The sequence below is a fragment of the Melospiza georgiana genome, chromosome 1 (genome assembly GCF_028018845.1).
Source record: "Melospiza georgiana isolate bMelGeo1 chromosome 1, bMelGeo1.pri, whole genome shotgun sequence".
NCBI lineage: Eukaryota > Metazoa > Chordata > Aves > Passeriformes > Passerellidae > Melospiza > Melospiza georgiana.
Window position 1 is genome coordinate 34,693,267 of NC_080430.1, and position 26,064 is coordinate 34,719,330.

At 40.1% G+C, this 26,064-nt stretch overlaps 1 protein-coding gene across 1 annotated transcript in view; it reads right to left on the reverse strand.

The window, feature by feature from the left end:
* Positions 1-190: 190 nt before the first annotated feature.
* The window catches only part of JAZF1 (JAZF zinc finger 1), a 186,624-nt gene continuing 160,750 nt past the window's right edge, over positions 191-26,064 (reverse strand). The window contains exons 4-5 of the mRNA XM_058040464.1: positions 8,889-9,058; positions 191-2,522 (exon numbers count right to left, since the gene is read on the reverse strand). Of these exons, the coding sequence (XP_057896447.1) occupies positions 2,346-2,522; positions 8,889-9,058 (347 nt within the window). The 3' untranslated portion in view covers positions 191-2,345. The remainder of the gene's footprint in view (positions 2,523-8,888; positions 9,059-26,064) is intronic.

Here is a 26,064-nt window from a genome sequence, read left to right on the forward strand (position 1 = left end):
GAGCTTCATACCAAGGGCTGGCCTGAGGTAAAGCATGGATTTTTTTCTTACTGTAAGTCAACAGCAGATGAAAACAGTTAGAACAGACTTCAAGAGTTTGAGGATACCAAAGTAAAATAAACAAATAAAAGACTATACACAGCCCAAGAACTTAACTAGGTTAGGAATGAGAAAAGAGCAGTCTTTTTAGGTCAGAGGCAGTTTATTTTAAATGTGATTTGATTTACATTTATAAGCAGCTTTCCTGACAGGAATTCTTTAAGTTGCCTTCAGTTCTAAAACAAACCTCTGTCACTTTCAAACTTAAAGTACTTTGTCCCCAACAAAACATATGAAAATATAATTTAAAGCACACTTTTCACAGACACAGTACAATACATTCACTATACACAGTATAACAAAATAGTCCCATCTTTACCTGTTTAATAATACTGTCACAATGAATAGGTAAATAGAAACTGGAATTTCAGTTTTATAGTTGAAAGGAATTTACATGCAACAATGATGTTTTACAACTGTTTAGCTGTTGAACGAACTCGCCCAGCCTGTAGTTCTTGCACTAGGAGCAGAGCCAAAAGGTGTTTGCTGGCCAGATCTGTTGCCAAAGCTGCAGAAGGTGGGAAGTGGCCACTTGGGGCCTTGTGTGTACCAGTAACTCTCATGTCTGGATCATCCTTTAAACCTGGCTGTCACGGTCACCTCTCTGGCATCTGAGAGAGGGATGTTTCGCTTCACTTTGGCTGTTCTAAACACTTACTCATTAGGATGGTTCTTACGTGTTTTAATGAGACTTTTACTCTGCTGGAGAAAAGGTAATTGTCATCCTTACAAAGTTTTCATTTAAAGCTTTGGAAAAAAAATAGAGAAAGCTCATTCCTCCTTTATGTGAGCTTTCTTTTGCACTTAAAAGAACAGGAACCAAGCCAAGGCGATGACTGTTAAAACTGGGAGTTCCTCCTACACCCTTGCCAGGCAAAGGAGTGTTCAGGCTAGGGCTGGTGGAGGGCGCCCACCTCTGCTCCTGGCCAGCTGAACTCCAGGAATAGCACTTGTGAGAAGAATGCTCAAGGCAGGATGGCAAGCAACAAATGTTCAGGTATGGTCCAGACACGAAGCGCTCTCATGTTGGCTTTTAAGTCAGTCTCTGACCACCTGCTGCAAGAAGCACTTAATCTTCGATAAGGCTCAAATGTCATATTTCAGCAAAATTAATTGTAAAGCTAAACAGAGACTTCCAAATGGAATGCGGTGACCTACAATGAGAAGCAAAAAATGCACAAAGAAAATCTGAAAACACAATGAACGTGAGGGAGAGGCATTACAACTCCCTTAGAACAACTAACGGACCTCCTTAAACCATGCGCTGAATTTCTCATTTTTATTTGCAACTGCAGCACATGCTTGTACGGTAGTTGCAAGAATTGGCAACACATAAAACATTAAATCTGTTGGCAATAGAGAACTACAAAGTGCTTCAAAACTTCATCTGAGATGAAGATAATTGTTTCTCACACACACATAAATTTGCACTTAAGTATTTCCAAGTGTCTTTCTAACAGATAGTTCAGGGGTAAATATTTAGTTGGACTGGGATATTGGTCCTCAAAAGTTTGATGGGCATGAACATAATATGACATCTTGTACAGAGAAAAAAATGTAATTGCTAACACTAAAGTGATTGTTTACTAGTTCGAATGGCAAGGTTTTCAGCATTTCAAGAGGGAGAAAAAAAAAAGATTTGCAAGATAATATAAAATACAGCAAGCACACCTTTTTATGTATGTTATTTAAGTATGAAAATATTTTTAGCATATTATGTTAAACATTCTTTCTTATTTATATTTCCATTACCTAAAAGACTTGCTACTCCACTGATAACTCCGTTATGTAAGGCATGTTAACTATAGTTTGATGAGGGCTGTACTGTTTTGGTTTTGCACACACATTGACAGATGCATCGAAAGTCTTCATCACATTACAATCTTGAAAGGATGTCAGTGCCAAGCTCTCCTCCTCGCGCTCCTGTCCCACACGTCAGTACAACTAAATACGCAACGTCCCCCTAGTTCTTATTTTTTTGTTTTTTTGGAGAAAAATGTTCTGAAGAACCTATAGCTTTTATAGCACCTTATCTCAAAGTAATGAAAATGGGTAAGATGATAACATGTGCAAATGTACAAAATCATTAACTCTACAAAGATACATCATTCCAAAATTACAGAAAATTTTAAAGCATGCATTTAATTTTTTGAAAGGGTTGCTGAGTGCTTCCCCTGAAAAAGGTGGCTGTTCTCAAAATCAGCAACTGCTGGTGAGGATTTCTTGGCACATTTGTGACCAGCATGTTATTGCTGCATCTTCCTGATGATCTCAGCAGACACGGGGGGATGGAAATTGATTGTGTGGTGCCGCAGGCCCTGAGCTGTCTTGTAACTCTTTCCACAGCGACATTTGAATGGTTTGCGTACGCGGATTTGTGTTCGGTGGCCGTTCTTGGCGTGGTACTTGATACCGTTCACATTCTGTGAGGGAGAAGGGAAAATGTCAGTGCTCAGGTGGGCTGACACAGTGCTCAGGTGGGCTCTGCTTCCAGTTAAAACCTGAAAATGGATCAATGTCATGAGCAAAATCCTGTAACTGCCAGGAGCCAGCAGCTCCCACTGGGTATTCCACATGGGCTGCACTCCCAGGGTACCAGATGGGACAAGGAAAAGAATTTCAAAACTTACCTACCTGGCTAATCCTGGTTTTTATCTCCCAATAGACGTCACTTCCCAAAGAATACCATTTAATGGACTCACACATGGTTGCTCTTTGCGTCCTGACATCTTTTTCATATAGCACTGACAAATCTTATTCAGAGGTTCATTTACAAGCAAACAAAGAATTGGCATGAAAACTCGGGTCACACCTCTTTAAAGAGCTGAGACTCCCCCATGGTGTGTCTGTTCTGTTTTGTGTCATTGTTTCTAGATACATCTTTTAGCTCCAGCAAATTCTGATCGTTTACACATTGCCTCCAAAGAAATAACTGCAGGGAATGCTTAACTCAAAAAAGTTACACAGGACACTTAAAAAATAATCCAGAGAAGCTGTCTTCAAAATAGCTATTGTTTGGGAATACTCCACAGCTCAAACTGGAGAGCTTATCCCCACTAGTGCAAAACACAGCAACACAACACACACCCTGTTACACTGGCAAGGGTGGGAAACAGGCCACACTTCTGCCATGTCAACCAAAAAACCTTACTAAACATAAATCAAAGTAATTCCTCTGTCTTCCTTTTCATATATTTCTGACAAAAAATGGAAGAAGCTGTTGTGATCTCAGCAGCTGTTCTGATACTGTTCTGTGGAATATACTGGAATCTCTCATCTGCTCCCACTAAAAGAGCTCTGATTTTTGGATGAATAAGCAAAGGCATACTGTCTTTCATTTGAGCTTCTCCTAGGATGAAACCGAAGAAGATAGTGTTTGTGACAAAAAGAGACAGTTCCAAGGCTGTCCTGTGTTCTCTCTAAAAGATTCCAGATATGTATCTCAGTATTTTTTTAAAGATTAATAAAATAGAAAAGAAAAAGCTAAAAAGCTAACATCAACTAACAGCCTGCATATTAAACAACCCACTAAATTAGGTCTCAGGGATTTTGTCTTTGCTGAACGACTGCCTGGTGTTACACGTAACAGGAAGTTCCCTTGGCTCTTTAAACAACAAGTTTTTTCAATGTGCAGCTTACAGTAAGTAGAAGCTCCAGCTTGGAACTCACAGAAAAACTGTCTCAATTATCCACCCTGGAAAAGAGGTGCAAGACTGCAAGCAACTGCTCCTCCCACAGATTCATGCTCCTCTTCTCCAGGGCATCCAGGCAGTGACTCCTCACCTGAAGTTGCAAATCCAGCCTCTGAATTGTCCTTTACACCCTTAAAAATTCTGGACAGCCCCTGCAGTGCTGTCTCCTGGAGAGTGGGAGCTGAGAATCCCCCACCTCCAACACCAACCAGACACAGGAACACGAGCCATCAGGGCAGGGTTTGTCTGGGCGCAGAGCACTCAGAGGAGGCAGAAAGCTCTAGCACAACCCAAGAGCACCTCAAAGCTACACATCAGCCTCAAGAAGACTCAAGTGAATTCCCTGCAACTAATCTGAAATCCTGGGGCAGCTTTTGGATGCACCCACAGGGCCATTGGGGTGAGGGGGCCAGGACTGTCACTGGGTGGCAGGAGGACTTCATAAGGTGTCTGTCATCATCTGTGTACCTTTAAGGACCTGTGCCTTCTAAAGAGGAGAAAATCTGGGGGTGAGCTGCTAAACTTTTGTTTCTGCACTGAAATTTTTAAAACAAGCCCTATTACCTATAATAACAATATTTGCCCAACAAAAGCCTGTTCTTGTTTTAATTTTTTTAAGAAATCTCTTCTAGATACTTTTGAGCTACTATCAATTGCTACAGATGCCATAAATCTGCAATCACAAATTCCCTCACTATTCCATGTCAATGGTACTCTTCTCCTGATCCAGGTTTTTTAATGATCCATCAGCCCCAGTACACCCATTCCTTGGTGAAAGGGGAGAAAGTATTTTCAGGCAGCAAAATTTAAGGAGATGCTAAAGCATAAACCTAAAGGAATGAATTGGGCCATGGAAGGTTTGACAAACAGTAACCACATAGAACATAAGGAACTTGTGTAATGTGAAATTTGACCTGTACTTCTGTCTAAAAGGAAACTGTTGTTAGAATTACAGTGACTCTTCGGCACTTTTTCCACTGCTGCAATGTAAACACTTTGTTGTACGTCTGGGCTGAGTTTGCTGAGGTGCAGCAAAAGCCATGGCCAAACTCGTACATCACTTTTATTGCTCTGGTTACTTAGGTTGCTCACTATTTACTCTCACAGATGATTGAGGAAGAAGATGGCCATAGAGAAGGGCACTCTAAAAATCTTGAACAGAAGGAAACAATTATTAACCTGGGACCAGATCAGGAGGCGATAGAGAAGTTTAGACTGGCACTACCTGGTTTGCAAGGACACAAAGTCTCTTGTTGGGCAGGGCCCCTTTTGCACGGCAGGATTCACAAAGGCACTACACTGCAGAGAACTTTTCCGACTTTAAGTAGGAAAAGACATCTCAAAAGGATGATTTGAGAGATTTCTTGTTTCAGCCTTGGACATTCATACATGTTTTTGTACTCTTGGCTCTTCATCTCAAAAGTCTTCTTTGTGGGTCCAGTTCCTCTGTTCGACTTGCAATCTCTGGCTTCCTCCTTTCTTTCAAGTAAATTCCCTTGCTTCCTTCTCACTTCAATATTCTCCTTCCCTAAGCTCTGTTGAGTTTCACCACTCATAGGTCAGCCTTCCTGGGGGTTTGTGCCACCTGACAGGACCTTCATCCTTTCACCTGCCAGACAGTGCCTCAGCACTGAGGCACTTCCCAGTGCCTCAGCAGCCTTGGAAGGTACCCCTTCTCTTCCTTCCCAAGGCCAAGAAAAGTCATGGATATAAGCTACATTCTGTATGCACTGAAATGTGTTATTCTTTTTATTACTAATTTTTGCACAAACTAGAGAATTTAGGACAAATACTCGACGGTTTTCTCTACACTAGCATATATGAATTATTTGTGGGGTTTGTTGTATCTACTATGTTTCAAACTTCATTTGCTCTTTGGATGTTGCCTGAGTAAGTTTATCTACATCTTAACCACATTTTCAAAGTCCTTCTCCAGAGCTAAAGACCACTCAGGGGTACTGAATCAAAGGAAAACTAATCAACACTTTCATAAATCCCCATTTTAACTCCTACAAGGTGGTATTTTGCAAAGCACATTAACTACTCAATAACCATACACTTCTGGACAGAGCATCTAAATTTGGATACGAATCCAAAGTCTGGTGAGGGTGAACTCAACAGAAACAAGGATTATACCTTTGAGTTCCCTGGAATCACATAGATGATTTTCTAAAAATCAAATTTCAGGCATCAAAGATGAATCACAGGAAGAAAAATTACCCATAAATGGAAAACTAGAAAGTAAATATAACTTCTTTTCTACCTCAATAAGCATAATTAAAGAAGAAAGCAAGCTTCAGAAATTAGTTCAAAGACTTGTGTGTAAAGCATCTAGAAGTCAGTGTACTTCAGGTTTATTCAGATGTTTCTGACTATCCCACATGTAACTTAAAGAAAAATATTTCTCCCAGGATCTGTGGCTTCTCAAGAAAATCTCTGCCACACTATACAGACTACCAAAATATGTTGTAAGCAAAATAATTTTAAAAATAAAGTTCCTGAAGAACGACGAAATCTTTATGACTATTTGCACTGCCTATGGGAAAGCGCCAGGAGACAGCAGCTGGGCAGGAGGCCAGCGGGGGCTTCTGATACACATCTGGGCCTGTGTATAAACATGTTCTCCTTACAGTTTCCATTGTCCACCCCAGCCCGTTCCTCTGGAGTGTTTGTTGTACTCATTCTTGTCTTATTTACCTTTCCATAATGACTTTTCAGTGCAGAGGCCATCTCTTATCCTTGAACATTGTTTGTAAAAAGGTGCCCCATCCCTACTGGGTCCCTTAAGCAGTACTGAAATTCAAATAAAATATCTAAAAATACCATTCTGCTTCTCAAACTTACGTCACCTAAGGCCAGACAAAAGAAAACTGTGTATATCCTCCTTTCCTCCTCTCTCCCTAAAGGAATGCATCCTTTCTCAGCCGTAAAGTGAGCCTGGCAATTACTGTATGTGCATGTCTGTGTTCCTGTTTGGAGCACTATAATTGTTTTACAGTCCTGACTGTGATTATCCAGTACCCACCAGAAAATCCCAGTGCTTTGATCACAGGACTCCCTACCCAGACTCCGTCAGACAAGCGGGTTAAGCAGAAGGAAGATAAAGAGGAAACAAGAAACACAGCTGACACAAAGCTAAAAGGAAGGAAACAAAGATAAAAATGCAAAAAGAAAAAACATAGGCTGAATATAAAAAAGGGAGGAAACAGAGCCCACAGAAAAGAGAAATGAGGTGAGGCAGAGTTTAAGGAAATGTGCTTTTCTATCAGGACTAAACAGAGGTGAGTCTCTTACAAGAATACGGTACTTTTTATTTACTGCTGTTCTCTGTCAGCCCCTCTAAGGGTCATTAATTTGTTCCCCTGCCTGGCTGGTCTACCATTAATGGTGTACAAGATATCCCTTATAGACAGTCCTCATGCATTTGAGATGAAGGTAGTGAGATAGCAGGAGCAGGCACAAACAGCTTGCTCATTTGGGCAATAAAAAGACAGAGGGCTGGCAGTCAAACAGAGAACAGACAGGATATAGCAAATTACAGGGTTCTCCTTCCAGACTTTGCCATTAAGCGAATGTTTTCTGCAATGCATAGATGCCCTCTGGGCACACGACTTCTAACAATCACCATGGCTTGTTTGCTTCCTGAGCTAGGGGATTTAGCTTTTTATACCATACCCTCTGTCTGGCACAGCTCCTGCCACACGCAAGGAAAGTACTGATCTTCAATAATGGGAGTTTATCTGCAAAGTAATGCTTGCAAGTAGTCCAAAACCATCTTTCCTCTGCCCTGGCCCTGGAGATGGTGTTCAGTTTTTCCTGTAACTGGAGAATAAACACTATATAGTTCAGGATAATCTCAGCAAAAAGACTTGTATGTCCCTGAGAAACGAGCACACTGCTTTCTTGTCCATGTTTTATGAAATAGTGTTGTCAGGGTTAAGTGGTCTGTACAGGAACCTGAGTCTTGTGATTTGCTGCTATGGGAGCTGCTGCAGCATCACTGAAACAGGCTTTCATCCACTACATGGTTTCATGCACGGGCTTTTCGTTCTTGGCACAGCTGTTTTATCTCAAATGCTATTGGCCTTCCTCTATTTCATACTTCTGCTCTCTTTTAAGTCCCTACTTACCAGTTATTTAAAGGACAAGCCATAAAATACAACCAACCCAGCCACCATGGTTTTTCTAGGGTGTACAGTTGGATTTTCCAGTAGTTCGTGCAAAAACTTTAGAAAACAACTTAGAGGAAGTGTGCTCACCCACTACTTCCATTATGTCAGTGGTTAGAGAATGCCATACTGAACTGCAAGATGTTCCACACAATTTCATCTGTCTGTACTGAAGCAACACTCCTGTAACATCCTGGCATGTTCTACATTGGCAAGCTCAAGGTTCCAGTTTAGAAATGCTTCACTCACATAAAAAACACAGAAATTTCTCATGATGGAGAGCAATTAAAGAACGGGGCAGGGTGGGGGTGTCAGGGAATTGTTTCCCAGGGTGTCACACAAGGGGATGCGTGTGGGGTCACTGATGGCTGTGTAAATGTGCCATGGGAACTTGGACCCAGGACAGAATGATGCCAGAATTTCTGCAAGGCTCTGCCTTCCCAAGGTGAATTCTGACTTGCACGATGTTAACCACCACATTCCACACATCATCTTTAACAGAAAATGCACTGTCTCACTAAAGAGGAGGCAGTGTATCTAGGAGTTAAGCAGAAGGAATTGTTCCTGGCACAGATGGACAGAAGCTTTTCATTTCATGTTTCTGAAGGGGACCCAGGAGACTATCTTGCTTGTAGTACCTCTGGCACTCTGCAATTAATTTGTCTAAATAACAGAAAGCTCATTAAAAGCTTTTGCTCATGTAAAGCAAGAGTTGCAATATGTAATCTCTCTTGACAGGCAGTCATCCCTTGTAAAACGGATAAACCTGGCTGTGCTTAAGAGGAAACTAGTGGATAAAATATTCTTCTAAAATATCACAAGAATAATTGTGAATATCTATTAAATGAGAAGAGCGCAAACTGATTTTAGAGGCTTTCCCCACCACCTACAACAGCAGGAAACGAGGTAGGTCTGCACTACTACTTACCTTATATCTTTTTTTACATCCAGGAACAGGACAGGCAAAAGGTTTCTCATCCCCTCCATTCATGCACATTGAACTAAGGATAGCTTCAGAGCTGATAGCACTTTCTGTAGTCCAGGACTCATCACTGTCTGATTCTTCATAGTCTACTTCCTCTTCATCATATTCACTACCTAGAAAAGCAGGGTAGTCAGATAAAACAAGAATAAATAAGAGCACAGTGAGATAGCCCATTCTGCATTTATTACATCAGCCACAATGACTTGTAATTTCCCCACTTTTGTCTTTTCTGGAAGATAGTTATTTTAAATTTTACAACCGTATCTTTCTTGTAGTTATTTATTCCTTCATAAAGACACCAGTGGTTCTTTTTCTAATAACCAGGACAGGCATTATTAATATATCTTCATAAACTGTTAACTGCACGGCACAGAAAGTTCAAAGGACTGATTTTAAAATGCAGTTTCATTGCTTCTCAAACACCAGGATCCAGGATCTTTCCCAGTGCCCTAACGGAAAATGTGCTCCCTCCCCTTCTCCAATTAAAGCTAATTTTAAGGCATTTCTTTATGCAATACAATACTGAAGAGTGTAGTTCTACAGATCATAAACAGTGTAAAATAATATGTTGACAAGTCCTAATGCATTTACTAGCCCTTTGGAATTAATAGGAATTATAGCACAACATTAATAAGAATTATATTGTAGCAATTATAGTTGTGAAATTCATTCCCTCAGGTGTGGGTATAAATTGCATTGTGTGGCTGCACTGAACAGACCGCATTATGTTCCAGATATGCTAAGACAGCCATCTGAGCAGCTGGTGCTGAGTTTATTTATTATTTTTAATTGCAATAACTATTAATGAAATCCTCTGAAAAAGTTAAATGTGAAACAAGAGAAATCAGAAAAGCAGAATTCCAACTGTAAAAATACACTTGAAAAAAGAAAAGCAGGGGAGGGAAGAGCCGCAGCTGATTAAAAAGAAAATATATGCACAGAGGGAGAGAGAGGGAAAGCCGAGGGAAACTTCTGTGGTGTCAGCAGGAGGTGGTGCTGTGTTTCCCCTCCCCTTTCTTCTTTCCCTTTCCCAGCTCTGCTAAATTTTATCCTTTCTGCTGAAAGACAATTTGGCTCCGAGTGCTGGAATAGCTCCCGCTATTAAAGACAGTTATGTGACACTTGCATGGCTCTTCCCTCATGTGCCCTTTCAGTGCACAGCTCTGAGCAGCCCTGCCCACCGAGGAGAAAACGCAGACAGATGCCTCATGGCACTTTAAAACATTCTGAATTCACAGGGAAAACCCACACTGCCAAGTACAATGGGTTTTTAGGGCTGTTTCTGCTTCTGCTGAAACTCCATACGTACCGCCTCTCTGGACTCCCCCTTCCCCGGCATTCCCAGTCAGACTCAGCACTGAGTAACAACACGTGGCAACTGGTAGCTGCCAGCAGCCAGGGCTCCTGAGCTTTGGGCAGGACAGATGTCAGGCTGTCCACGTTTCTGTCCCGTGGCTCCCATCTGTCTGGGATGGAGCGCAGATGAGCAAAGAGGGACGGCTTCCCACCAGCGACAAGCGCCGGCACGAGCGCACGCACAGGCCCTGCAGCACATCTGGAAAACTCTGCCCTGCCGACTGCGGCTCCTCATCCCACTCGCAATGAGCGAGAGCCAAAGAAAGCATTATTGACCTCTTAAAATATTTCTGAACTCTAGGAACAGTTAACCTAAAATGAAGTTAAGAGTTGTTATAGTTTAATTAACTAGTAAAAAAATGGAGGCAAAACCACAACTCTGCTTCTACGATTTCCTGCCCTTGATTGTATCTGGATGGAAAAAATTCCTCAAGCTGTTCCTTTCAAACCTTTTAGCTCAGTGGGGTTTTTTTAAAGCAAATGAAACAGAAAACCCTATTGTAAACACACATATGCACTCCTAGAATGACAAAACATACAATTCTAAACACTGATACCAACAATTTCTGTCTTTATAATCACCCCCCGTTGTGTGCCCCCTTAAGAGCGGGTGATTTCTGCCCAAATAGGATTTTGTCCTCCTGAAGAAAACATCATTTGAAACGGTGCAACATCTCTTAGGGACACCACTCCTTTTAGTGATGATAAGGAGTATGCATTCATAAAGCAACAATCAGTGCTCTTTAAAACTTAATATGCAATATGATGTATAAAGTAAGAGATACACAACACAGTGGGAAGAAGCTGCAGTCAGTACTGTTTTGCATTTCCTTATGTTTTCCTAGAGGGATTAGGGGGTGCCCTTTTAATTTTTCTAGTAGTTTTGTACAGTAAGATCCAATTCTGTAAAAATGTTTGCCTGTACTTCAAAGGTAGACTCAGTCAAAGAGACAGAGGAGTCCAAACTGTGTGTGTGAGATCACACCACTCTTATGGTTTTCTTTTCACTGGCTTACCCTAACAAAAATGCAAGATTTGGTCTAGTAGACTCAAAGCAGTTATTTAACCAGTATAAGCAAATGCTCCATTATCTTAAATTTTTAAATTCAGATGTCACTAAGATTTTATAAATACAATGAGCTTTTTTAAATGAATGACCATATAAATATTTACTTGTTGAACAAAACAGTAATACTAATGGTGCAGTATGACTTCATATGAAGCTGGAACTGCAGCCTATCACTGCTTTTATCTAACAGTGTCCTACTGAACTCAAGTGCTTCTACTTTCTTAAAAAAAATAAAAATGAGAAACCCCAAATATATTTAAAAGGATCTTAGTATAAGGAAAATGCAAAAAAATTTACTGCCTTGAAAAATTTCATTAGCAATAAAAATTCAACCTTAAAATAATTATGTTGTTTCAGTTGTTATAGAAAAACAACACTGATTTAGTCATGCTTTTAACCGATTCTGCCACAGAATTTAATTTCCTCAGTTGTCAGTGTCAGAGCAGCAACCCATGTGGTGCCTCACCGACTGCGTGCAACACACCGGAGAGGGGGGAAATAAAACAAGAGGAAAAACAAAAAGCACAACGCGCAGGTTGGCGCTGCCATTACAAACAGCCCCTGGATGAGGTATTTTAATTAAGTGGCGCAGGGCTGAGCACGGTGGCTCTGTGAGGCCGTTCCCAGGCGGAGCAGGAGGCTCCATGTCAGGTGTACAAACTGCAACCCGAGCTGGCGCTGCCCCGGCTCCCGGGCAGCGTTCCCGGGACCAGCCGTGCGCGAGGGGAAGCGCGCAGCAGCGCACTTTGATCAAGATACAGTGAGTTAATTGCTTGCCTTTTTTTTTTTTTTTTTTTAAGTTGCTTGGTGTTTCACAATTATATCTGTAAATATTTACTTTTTTTAAAGGAAAAAGAAAAAAAAAAACAAATTTAAGTGCCTTTGCATCTAACCTATGGCCTGCTCCAGGGTGTAACAACTGCGTGACTGGGGCAGTGTTTGCAGTAACTCTTCAGAGAGGTCCCAGAGAGCTGCCTTGCTGAGTGAACTCTGCTTGGATGCTGCCATGCTCATGGAAAACAGGATGCTCTGCTGGGGCACACTGCCCTCAGGGCACTGAGCTGAGCCATTCCTGTAGCATGTGGGCCAATGGCTCTACCCTTCCTCCTCACGCTTGGAAAGCACACTGAATGTTCCTCCCACTGAAAAATATGAGAACTAGGCTTCAGAAGCTTGAATAGCAAAAAAAGTCTCCCCCAAAACTTGACAACACACAGTTCTATAAGAAAAAGCATCTAAACATCTGGCTGATAGAGAAGCACATGCTTTCAGCAAGGCACTATAAAAATATATAATATAATTATCATAATGAAATACTAGTTCTATCACAGAAAAAAAACAAAAACCAAACCAAAACCCTCTCCTCTGCCAATGCTTTTTCTGAGGCTTCTTACTAGATCATTGCTCTTTAACATAATATCCAGTTTCATCATCTGGCTTTCATTCAGAGACCCTAAACAGTTCTACCTTGGCCTAACCTAAACCACTGCTTTATTATCCAAATAACTCAGTAACATCTTCTTAATATTGCACCCGCCCTCGCATGCAATATTCCCTCAGTCCTGGCCCACAAAGCCATTTCCCCACTCCTCATTCTAGCGACCTTGCCAAAAGACTCACTTCATCTGTGCTGCCCCCAGCAGATCAAAAAATGAAACAAAAGAAAAGCAAGGAAAGAATGCTAGGTCAGCCTTTTTCCCCCTGCAATTTTCCATGCTGAGACAATGCCACTGCTCCTCAAAGGGGAGGCGAATTCCACTAGGCACAGCTCACAAAGTATGCCATATTGGAGCCAGATAGCACATAAAATTACCTGCTATGAGAAGCCACAAAATATACTGGGTCACAAAGAGTTCCAGCAAGTTACTTCTCTTGTAATTTTCACACTGCATTTAAACAACCCATCACAAATAAGGAAGCTGTCTATGTCACAGACAAAAGTAAAGACATGCACCAAAAGGGATTATGATTACTGTGTGCAGGGTAAGAAGCCTTTGTAGTTTGACAAAAAGCAAAACTGACTGTAAAGACTTGGTCTGCACCTCTGCTGCCAGTCAGTTTTCCTATCAAAATCAGTGAGAATATCACTTAATCCTACAGCAAACATCTCACCTCTTCAATGCCCATCTACTACTTTTTTGTTTTCCAGTAGATGAAGTCAGTACTTTAAAGAGCTCAGAAATAGTTTGCAGAGAGCGAATTTGCCATTATGGAACAGATAACATCCCAGCTACACTGCTGAAAATCTGGGGCCTCATCTTTTCTATTTCTGGGGTTCATTCTGTATTCACACCACTTTAGCTAAGATAGATTCTGCCTTTTGCATGAGTGGATTCATTCTATCGTGAGATTTACAGAGGATTTTCCCCTGAACTTCAAATGAATCTTGGTTCTATAGCAGGTGCACAGCATTTGTCGCTACATTTCTTTTCAAATCTAAGGACTTCTCTGCTGTGCCTTTAAATAGAAAAAAGACAAAGCTGATTTAAACCAGCACAAGCTGTGTGTGCCATTTTAATGAGCAGGATCTATCTTGACCTCTGATCAAGAACATTATGAGTTCTTCCTTTCTCCTCCCATGAAGAAAAGCAAACCCAAAACATCCTTGCCAATTATTTCTGTGACCAGAAACATACATTTAAGTATACAATGAATAACTGTGAGCAAATAGCTTACTGCAGTGGGAACCAACATTGCTAGTGTCACCAAAAGTTCATGGTAATTCCATGGATTTCTCATAAAAATTCAGCTTCACACTTTGTCCCGTGTGAGACTTGCAGTTTGTATTTCATAGAAACAGTTTTATGAGAGCACTTCTTATGTTAAGAACTCTGCATTCCCGTATAATGCGACAGATTCCTTGATAAAAAAAGTGACTTATTAATACTGTGTGAATTTTGGGTTAACACTAAAGCACATTTATGGATTTGTCAGACTTCTTCCCTCTATGCCCATGGATGCACACAGCAGGGACAATGTTCCTACAGCTGATACTCATTGCTGATCTAAAAACATATCAAGTCATTCAAAATGAAATATTCTTCCTTCACATAAAGAACAGGAAATAAATGCTCAGGGCAATGAAACAAAAACCAGTCAAATAACAGCAGCCATGCAAGTCTTTAGTCTAGAAGCTGTAGCAGGACTCTCTCAGCTGAGAGCTGGTACAGGTGGCACAATGCACTGGCTCTGCAAACTCCAGCAACAAATGTCAGACACTGAACCATCCAGACACACTAAGTCAGGATCTTTGTCACTTGCTTGCTTTGGTGGGTGGAGAGAGGGGACTCAGAGGACAGAAAGTGGTTTTCAGCCTTTGTAAAAAGTCCAGAGATTAATTTCTTACATTTTCAAAAATACTTTTACCATTCATGCCCACAAAGATGATATAGACACAACTGAAGAAAACCCAGAGAGGTTTAACAGAGCACTGTGCAGTGCTACAGACACTGGCATTTTAGACAGCAAGTGCCATTCCAGGGTTTGGATTAAGCACCTAAGCACAACAAGCACTAGGTTCACCTCAGTGAAGGCCAGAGCACATGGGTATAGGCACAGGGAGTTGAGTTTTTGCTCTTCTCCCAGTAAATATTCCTGATCCTCATTTCTGGGCGAGGAGGGGCAATTCTGTGCTCAAAGCCAACTGCGTGCTCGGAACTTTGCTGTCACTGGCGGGAGCTGATTGAGATGGTTATGGCTTGTCAAACAGGCCCTTGCCAGGGCTGACAGAGGCCTCCATCCCTCTTCATGATCACAGCAGAGCCATGAAAATGGCAATTGGCACTGACCAGGGCCTTGGCCCTGCGCCAGGCGGGGCTCAGGGCTGTCCCTCAGCCGTTGCCAGCCCCGCACAGCGCATCCCGCGGGCTCTGGCTGCTGCAGCGGGATCCTCCTCCTCCCATGACACCAGTCAGAGCAGGATTTGGCCACAACAATGTCTTCTGCAGAAACCACCCTTCCTTTTCTCTTTTCCAGTCCTCTCCAACTCAGATCAAGTATCAAGCGCTAAATAATGAGCTGTTAGGATGTGTTTACTGCCCAGAAGAACTAATTTTCTATTGTCTCTGGCTGAAGCAAGGCTCAGCTAATGAATAAGCACCAAGAGAATTTCAAAAATGTACTTCATGTAATGATGTGAACATGGATTCAAATACAAAGAATGGTATGTTTTTTACCATTATTTTGAGGCACAAGGCACTTGAAGGCACTAGAGAAAATAAGTTGGGCAAAAAAACCCCCACAAAAAACTTTTCTGTGTTTGTTTGCATCACTTGAAGAGCAGCTTTCAGACCACACTTTCAGACCTCCACTGCTATAACCAAAGGAGGGAACATTTAAGCATCCAAGGTTATGGGTAGGTATTTCTGGACATCCTCTCCCCTCTCTCCCAGTCAAACAGCAACTGTAAATTGCACAGTCACAGGGACAGTCTGAAAAGATCCTTCCCCCAGCTATTTTGGAGGGTGGTACTTCAAACAGGATGAACTCACATATAGTTAAACATCCAGCACCCTGGTGTTTTAAATGACATGGTAGATAGGTCAATTCCAAGATTTCACACCAACTGCAGTTTTCATTTCAGTGCTCTCAGTGCAAGCTCATGTTGAATTTTAAGTGACTGAAAATGTATCCCATTATAAGGTTTGGATTCACTTTGAAAAGCATGCAAACACTCCTACTGTTAAAACATAAATCTGAATACATTGTATTTTGGTATATAATGGTTTTGGCTGAGCTAACCTATATGGGAAATCACCCTAAAATGTTGGAGGTTAAGCTAAAATGATAAAGGTACAAAATAAACATAAAGTTTTATATTTAAAGTGCTATTAGTATGACATTAGTGCTACATATTCTTTTTCACTGTCAGCAAAATGGAGAACTATTTACACATGAGATCTGCTCTCCATTTTGGGCTACTATAGAAACAGAACTAACATACTCAGGTTAAAAAAAAAACCAAAAAAGTTCCCCAGAGCCAATAGTGGGGTTGGTGGAACAGCTGGATTCTATCCGGCCTTAGGAGCAACTGTGTGCCATTTTCTTTCTTGATATATCTGTGTCTTGATACTGGTATAGCAAAGAACAGTCTTTAAAACTAAAGCACTGTAAATCCTAATCCAAAGTTTATAAATCCGCTTGCACACCTATATAAGCAGATATATTACAACTTACTGAATGAATAAATGCAAACAAAACATACATGTAATAAGACAAATAAATAAAAAAAAAATTCCACCACTTTCAATTACTTGTGGAACAGCAACTAATCACAAAAACATGCATGTAAAGAACTGATTCTGGAAAAAAACAGTCAACTGATACCACGGCATGTGTTTTGTAGAGCAGGGCTTTCTGAGGTGCTAAAGCAAATTGTTATAATGTCACTGCACAATGTGCTGCTGAGGTTTTATGGTCACACTGCGCCAATAGTCTCGGGAAGTTATTTTGCATTCTTATATAAACTTTTCCCCCAATCCTGTTTTCCACAAAAAAGGGCTTTCAATAATGTACAATCTTGTGTTTATACACAGTACAGGAAAAACATGATAAACCCAAGAACACAATCTCTGCTTTAAACATATTTAAAAACTAGATTTCTACAACTTCATGTAAACAAGAATAAGCTGTTAAACACTCACCGAAAAAGAACATTACCTTCCTGTAATTAAATGGCAGTGTTTTAAATGGCACTTTTAAAAAATAATGAAAATAAAAAAAGTAAATAAATAAATCAATCCAGCAGACCCCTCCCAATTTGAGGCTTAACCTGCAAAGTAATGTAACAGTAATAAAACCTATGCCAGCTGGAATCCTTTCTTTTTCTGGCTTTGGCATGAGAAGCAAGAGCAGGTATATGTTTGAAGAAAAACAAAGTAGGACATTTTCCACCTTAGTCACAGGATGTTAATTGAAGTCTGGCAAATGTTTAAAGATATTCGCAAAATGTTAAAAAAAAAAATTAAAACCAGTTGGGGCTGAGAAAAAGAAACAATCCATCCTTCCTCCCCTCCCTTCTCTGCCCTCAAACATCTGTTCCAAACTTATACTCCAAAAACCACAGCGAGGAACACTCATAATTAATGTTATTTTGGCTTTTTAGTTGCTAGGCCTGCATTCCGAGGTTAGAAATACAAAAATACAAGTTCAGGGCACTATTACTGTACTTAAGGACTCTCCTGATGCACGTAACAAAAGCGCAGTTTTTCTTTTCTCTTCTTTACCCCATTTGATAAAGGAAGAGAAGAAAAAAATAGAAACGGTACCAGGAAACAGTTCCATGTTGAAGATAAAGGCTAACAATAAAAAGTACCTACACAAATGAACTACACTTTATGAAGCTATGAAAATGCATTTGAGACATGTTTTATGCATGCTTTACAGCTGTCCAAAGGCTGCCCAGCCACTCAGAGTGCAGGCCATAAAGCCGCTCATGCACACGGCCCCTCCGCACCCCAAGCGCCGCGCCAATCCTGCAGGGATGCACTCAGCTCCCACCAGGCTCCCCCTGCCCAGGCACTGCTGTGGACACTGTGCAGGGACAGCCTGCACTACACCAGGAGTGCTGCTGATTTCAGCAGGGTCTGCCTGGATTTCCGAGGTGCTCCAGGGAATGATGGGCTGCAGCACGCAGCATGCGCATCAGCCCCGGGGCAGCGCACGGAGCACTGCAGGTGATGTGGAGATGTGGAGGTGCAAGACAGCTCAGGGCATTTTCAGCAGCTTTGGTCTGAGGAAATTTCATGTTTATGAGGCCCAAGAGGGCCACAAAGCCCTGACCAGCAACAAGGGAGGCAATGGCAAATTCTCCACTTCAATGCACCGAAGGGCCGGGAGGATTTAATCTGCATGAATATACACTGACCACTTCTCTCTGCCTGCTTCTGAAGCTCTGACCATCTAGATTTAAGAAACACAATCAGCATGATTTGAGAACTAGCCCTAAGACTCAGAATTACCAGTAAGATTGTCAACTACCAAACAAGAATGAAGGCTTTTGTCAGTTTAACTACACAAAAAATCTACAGGAAAGATCTGTTGTGTTTTTAATTAATCCTACTTTGTGTTTCTCAGAAAGAAATTAACCCAAGCATAAGAACACACTTGGTGGGGAGTCATGTCTCCTCTCTCATTTTTAAAGACAAAGATTCTGATAAAATAAAGTGTACACTGTGCCTGTTACACTGTCAAAACCCTTTCTCTGAGGCTGTCATTGTTTCAATCAGGTCTACAAAATGTATGTTACCAGGTGTGAGTTGTTTCAGGTGACATATCACTGGGCTGAAATCAAAGTAGTTTTCAAATTGCTATTTTCCATTGCTCCTTGGCTTCTTGTATCCTTTGACATTAGAGGCAGAAATGCTCAGAAATTGTTGTGAATGCCACTGTCTGATTATATATGGGAAAAACCTTTCATTATATATGGGAAAAACCTTTCAAGAGGGAGACTGTGCTGGCAAGGACAAAGCACCAGCCTTCATCTTCAGCAAGAATTAGGGTGGTGTCTTCCACCTGCCAGGCCACAAGCACTAAAAAGACAAGAGGATCTTGTGGTTTTAGGGGTCAGCAAATGTTTAATGGTTTTTAGTTCACTTGGAAATACACAAAAGCTACAAACAGCCCTGTTTTTCCTAAAATGTCACATACTTTTGAGAATCTTGTGCTGGCTAACATCAACTCATGATACACCATTTCCCCTGTGAAGTAAACCTCTCTGGGCTATAAGTCATTGAGTGTGAAGTGGTATGTTAGTCCTTGCTTTTTATTACTTCTGATTTGCTTTGGCCACAATGCAAGGAAAACTCAAACATTTGCTTAAGTTTCATCATCTTCAGCACACTGAAGTGCCGCCCAAATGAGTCTGGCTTTTTTCCTGCTAAACCCCAACACTGCTGTCAGCGTGCAGACATGCAGCACCAGTGGACATGGGGTAATTTTTTCAGTCCTCAAGGTACTAGAGTGGTATAGATAAATCCCATTTAATGTCACAGTGTACTATACATATAGGTATGTATATGTGTAAGTATATATGTGCACATATATACACACACCTAAATTTAAATAAACACCTAAAAGCTCCATGTGGCCACTACTGTTTCTAACTTGGAGAAAAACATTTGTGTTTTCAGCTAGGAATTTTCAAGATAATTAGCAGATTACTTACAAAGTTAAATAGTAAATAAATAAATAAAAATCCTTCCACCAATTGGCCCTTGCAGTATAAACACACAAACATGAATGCCATCATTGTTACCCAGAACTGCTGAAGTAACTTTTTGACTGTCACACTATTCCTATGTTAAAGCAGTTATGCCACAAGCTGTGAAAGGCAGACACAATGTGCCTTCTACAAAATTCGTATTTTTTACACATTTGGAGAAAGATAGGTCCGTGTGTGATGGGTGTGCTTGTACACAAAAATCCCTATCCTATCACAAATTAACAGAGATAATCTGTACTTTTAAGCTTGTTGTACATTTTTTGTTCTTGATGCTGTTAAAAATGGTTTGCCAGGGAAGGCTACTACAATGGGGATTATAAAATAGTTCCTGTGCTTGGAAGTACTTTAAATCTACAAGCCATGTTTCTATTGCTGCTTTGTAGCTCAAACCCCAAAACTAGTGATGATTTTATGAGTTGCTGTAGTCTAGACAACTCGGTTACTTTTCAATTAAATTGTTCCTTGGGGAGACTACTGTGAAAATTCCCATACAATTAATTACAGGTATGTGCAATTAAAATACAATTCTACAGCACAGTAGCTTTACAATTGCTGGTGCAATTTATGTCTGTATCAAACAAGAATGCTCTGAAGGGGCTGGGAAGATGAAGTACAACATGAAGTCGAGATTACGTGTAAAGCTACCTGTAGTGAATGAGATGAAATAAAAGGTAGTGTTAAATTTTTGTGTGCCTTTTCCTCTGGTCAGATTCAGAATTCTACTAGAAAGCACAAAATCTGACAACTGAACTAATCTTCCCAGAACATATTTTTATAGCAAACTGGGCTCAACACATTTTTACTGCCAAGTTAAAAGCAAATCAGAAATTTAACAGAGTTAGAATGAAATTGCACCCATAAAGCAGGAAAATGAAGAAAAACAGAAAATGCAGCAAAAAGCTGAGAGGAATCATGATTTCAAAAAGTCAACATGTATTGCTCCTCACAGCAAAGCCCCATTTTCCCCCATCAGTTATTTTCATATTAGCCTTACTTTCCTCTATACATACTTGAAAATGTCCTTTTAACTCTGAAGGAATTTAGTGGTTAGAAGCAACACTTTAAAATAATATCATTCTGTGAATATAGTATAGGCCTTTTTGTACTTAAGTTATAAGTTAGTTTAGGACGGAGTTAAATAAAGGACTAAGCAGGGGAGGTTATCATAGCACGTGTCTTTATGCAAACCACAGAAAAGATTAGTCCAGTAGAATCTCTATAATTTTGCTCCTTCTTCACAAGTTTACAGGCTTGGGTCAGTGGAAATATCAAACCTCTGAAAAATTAAGACACTTATGGATCATGCCAGCTTGTCTTGCACAGCCAGGATCTGCACCCCAGAGCTACAGGACCACGAAAGAGCTGCAGCCATGGACTTGCAGCCCTGTGGTGCCTGCAGCCTTAACCAACACTCCTCATTCACCTGGCCCACGTGCACTGGAACAGGTGGACTTTGAGGGGTCCCAAACACCCTGTAAAACAAACCAGATCACTTCTGTGAGGCAAACAGAGCTGGTGTTTGTGAGTCCTTACGACTTTGGTTTTGCCTGGGAGATAAAAAAAAGACACCAGGGCCTCCCTTTTAAGAGACACAGCCATCAAAGTGGGCCAGCTCCCATCCTTCCTCCTTTCAGGGTTCAGCCAAACTGCAGAGCAGGTACCCAGGTAATTGCACAGCTACAGGTCAAAAAAACGTGAAGGTTTGACCAAGTTAATGTCTTGGTCTTCAGGATAATTTCAAGCTGTTTGGTTTGGAGCTACAAGTTAGCCCAAGACGTGACAACACTGTTGCTGCGCCTACAATATGGAATTATCTCTGCTCTGCAGATCCTCCAATCCAGAGTCTCAGTATGCTCTGGGAATGTAAATCTTTTGGTTTGGTTTAGTCACTGAGTAACCAGGTTAATACACAGTCTTGTCTCTCTAAGGAAGCCAGGCAGTCACCTGACAGCTGATGATTGCTATGAAATAAAAAAAAATCAGTTTCTGAGGCCCTTAGCTCAATGCTGAACACTAGAACATTTTTTCACTTTGGATTACTGAAGAAAGAGCTCAATATGTACAAGTTCACAGCCTGGCTCCCTAAAACTGGAATGTGACATCTAGCTCTGAAAAAACATCTCTTAGCTGTGGGAACAAATCCCACCTGTTCTAAGAAAACCCCTATAGGAAATAATTGTATTTTTCCTTACTATTTTTCATTGTTACTAGAAACCTTCTATTACAGCTCTATTCCTTAAGGTAGAAACTGGAAACTATTACAGATTTCTCTTATTATTCGTGCTCAGTCATGACCTCAGCCAAAAGCTCATGTTAAAATCTCATACCATGTCTAAGCACACACATGTACTATAGTTAACTAACACATTGATCAACTGTTTAGCATAATGTAATTCATTATTTTTTTCATTAATTTTTACAAGAACACCCATAAGGCTCTGTTGGAATAGGTTCCTCACACTGCTAAATGCTGGGCAATTAGATGTACAATATTAGTTAGCGTGCAGGATTAATATATGGCCCCAAACCTGCATTTTGGCTCCAATAAAGAAAGTTCTCTTGTGTCATCTACACAGAAATGTGAAAACCCAGCAACAGCGAAGCACTTCAGAAGGAAATGTTGTCAGGGACCACAATTCAGTTTCCACAAGATATTTTAACATAGATTTTTTCCTTCCTTGCAGGTCTGAAATATCAAATGTATTCAAACATTCATTATGCTGGAGAACTGAATTTGGTCTTCATTTTATGAAGTATGCCTTACTTATTTGCCCATAGTGTTTATCCAAGAGTGAGTCCATATATCTAATTTTTAATGAAAACATAGCATAAGTTTCTTCAGTTTCTGAACAGGCAATTAAACAAGTAGAAAGTTCTGAACAAGTAATGAGATGGTTCCTCAGACATCTGAAAGTCTGTTTTTTCAAGCTGCAACAGAGCTTGCTTGATTCATGCTTTACTGTGCTGGACACCCCGTAAGTCAAACACACAAAAACGTAACACTCTCAGCCCACTTCTCAACAATTTAATACAACAGCCCTGGGATTTGAAATAATATTTCTACTTTTCATTATGTTTTTCAATTACATCTGCATGATACTAGGCCACTTTAACATGAAGTGTAATAATTAAATTTAAGCATTTACAGTATGCTAACACAGGTGAGGAATTTTTGAAGTGAATGGCTAAAGCTGGGTTTTCGTGACTACATAAATTTTTGAGCTTGCAACTCTGCAAGTGGTGAATACTCCATTCCAGTCTGACAAAGCACTTGTTATGTGCTCCAAGTCAGGCAGCATTTACTTCCTCAGTACTAGGTGCTAAACATTAATCATGCGCTTGAAGCCCACATGACCTGAATTTGTAGCATCATTTTCAAAATGCCATCAGTGTGTACTTGTTCACACTCGTTTGTCCTCCCGAGTCTGATTTCAAGCTCCATTAAGATCTAGTAAAGGAATATTTTGCAGTCCACTTTGCTTGTAAAAATAAGCCCACCACAAAAGAGCAGCATCTCTCTAGCTGTAGCAATATTGAGTAAATCTTCATTGCCCAAAGAGAAAGCTGTTGCAGATTATCAACTGAGTAGCAGAATGAATGGTTCAGAGTCTACTCTGATTCCACCTAACATGGAGTTCAGAAATGCCACCCGCTGACAGCAGTCAAACAGATCCTGCTATAAATAGCAGTTCTGCAACAAATTCTGCTTAATTCAGCTACACATTAATAGCATATCCATCAACACAAAAAAGCTTTGAGCATCTAACTCCTCCTCCTGTAAGTCTTCAATTAATTTGTGGGGGGAACACCCCTGTTATTTTACAATTCTGCTGCTCACTCTAAACTCACAAAGTAGTTCAGCTGAGCAGATCTCTTTTTCTTGCTGGATTCTGTTGAGTGTGCAGTTCCAGCACTCTGTGCAACAGCTGTCTGTGCCATATGATTACTTCATTGTTGAAAGCCTGACATATGGAAACTCTACTGAAATGTTAGCTGCTTTGATACCTATGAAGAGGAATGAGCTTTTACATTACAACAACGCATTTTTTCAGCAACTTAAAGTAAAAGAAATTAAACACACATTTAGAATCTAAACCATATTAGTTTCCAGCATATGCCTGTTACCCTATTTCAATGCCCAATTCCAAAGGCTGGTTACTATTGTGGTTTTGGTTGCTATTACCAGCAAACAATGGGTGGTTTTCTTTCAGCTTTTGCATTCTTGGAGAAGAAAAGGGAACAGATTCAAGAGGAGGCCTGTGGGATTCCTTCATGAGTTATCCATGAAGGCAAATTCTATACAGCAGAATTAGAGGAATGGTATCTCATATCGTGGAGATAACAGTACATGAGATAACCAGGCTTATTGGGAAAAGCCCCTAACTGCCACACAGTGTTTCACTTCCCAAAATCAAAGCTTCCACAACAGACAGCTCCTTAGTGGACCAGAAGAAAGGTGGATCCTTACAGATCAATTTCTGAGCCCCAGCTGCCTTTGGTAGGTAGAGAAAGGAGCTCCTTTGTTGCAATATGCAGACTTTCCTCCCCTGTAAATTAGTCACCCATAGAGGGAACAATGATGCTCTAAATTATTTCATCAGCAGCATGAACATTTGCTAATACAGAAGGAAGCTGTAATTTTTTGATCATTGTTTTACCAGTAGTAGCATTTGAATCCTGAACAAAACCCATCTGAATCAGAGAAAGTACTAAGAGTCTGAGTTTTCAGGATCTATTAATTTTATTGAGTAAAAATTTATATGTGCCTTTTAGAAAATATTCAGTATTAGAAGATATTCCCTAAGGATGTAAATGGAATATGATTCTCCTTAATTTAGTTACCTAAACCTGAATCAAACACAAATGTATTTAAAATTACTGCAGAAATTTAAGAATGCAATCACTCTAGATACAAAAAGTACTCTTAACTACACCAGGCTCTGAAAATAAGACACTAGGGGAAGACTGATTTTTTTTTTCTTTTGATTGAAAATTAATTGAATTTCACGTTCTGTTACAGAGTGACATATTATATTAGGTCGTGTTTCACCACTGGTATGATTTATTAGACAAAAATTGGCCCATTTCACATAGTGTGTTCTGACTGAAATAGTGCAGCTTTAGGACTACTGACAAAGCTACAAAGCAATCATGATTTCAGTTTTAGTATATGCTCTATATATCTACAAAACCACTCCTTTATTATAAATCTGCCAAAGCATCATTCAGATGTCAAAGTATCCTCAGATGGCAAATGCAGTAATTTCTACATCAAGAGTAATAATTTGATTGCCTCAGTAGTTCTTTTTTTCAAGTCTCATAACATTACTTTGCTGAATTTTTAGGCATATTTCATTAAAATATCACTCTTTAGATGTTAGACTTCTTAAAGGTTAAGGCAAATCCTACAAAGCATTTTTTTAACTCCAGATTAAAATGATTTATTGCTTTCAAGTTTTACCAGAAAGGAAAAAAAACTCCAAAATTGTAAAGTTAGGTATTTTCTGTGGGTAGAAAACGGAGTCACATTACTAGATACTGAGACTGGACTGGTGGAAATTTTAAGGAAGTCTGACATATTTATGAAAGGTAAAAACTTTCAAATGCAATCAATCAAAAATGACTGAACAAATATGACTCCCCAGAAAGGCATTTATCCCAATTAATAAGACAAACCAATAGTTAGTCACCTACTCAAATGACAGCTGTAACTCAAAATGGGACTTGCCAATTCTCTCACGGGGTCAGCCTATGACCACCCATGAAAACTGCACTCTTTCATCTCCTTCCCAATGGAAGGGCTGAGGAATGGCCACAGCTTTTCCAGGCAACCACAGCATCCTCAACACTTCGTGCCAGGACTGGCTGCCATCCACTGCCCCAAATGATCAGGCAGTAAATAGGTCTATAAACCTATTAAAACTGCATAAATGTTATAACTTGTAATCTATATAAAATATATAAAATAAAAAATAACCAGGAAAGGACGTCTAGGAGCCAGCTTCTACAGAGCAAAATGAAATGCTAAGTATGAGATTTTTAAGTACTCCAGCTTTTCTTTTTCTATCTTTTTTTCTTTTTTTGTGCAGAGGAAGGTGGGAGGACTTAGGGTTGAAGGTGGGAGGGCACAAGACTTAGGGTTGAACTATTAAAAAGCCAGTTGGTGGTATTAAACTCTTGCTTCAGGATTTATAGGAAGGCAAAAAATTCACTCCTGGCTGAAATTTACTATTCCAGGCCTGGAATAGTTTTTTAAAAAAAAGGTCATAAAAATAAAGGAAAATAATAAACAAATTTCAGATGATTTTTGGCATTTCTTTTGGTTTCAGATGATTTTTGGCATTTCTTCAATGCAGAAGTGGCTTTTTTTAAATGAGATTCATCACTATGAATTACTTTTCTAAGTAAAATTTGGAACAGGTTATTTAACTAACTAATTCCCATTAAGTTTTTATCACTGGATCTCTTTTAAA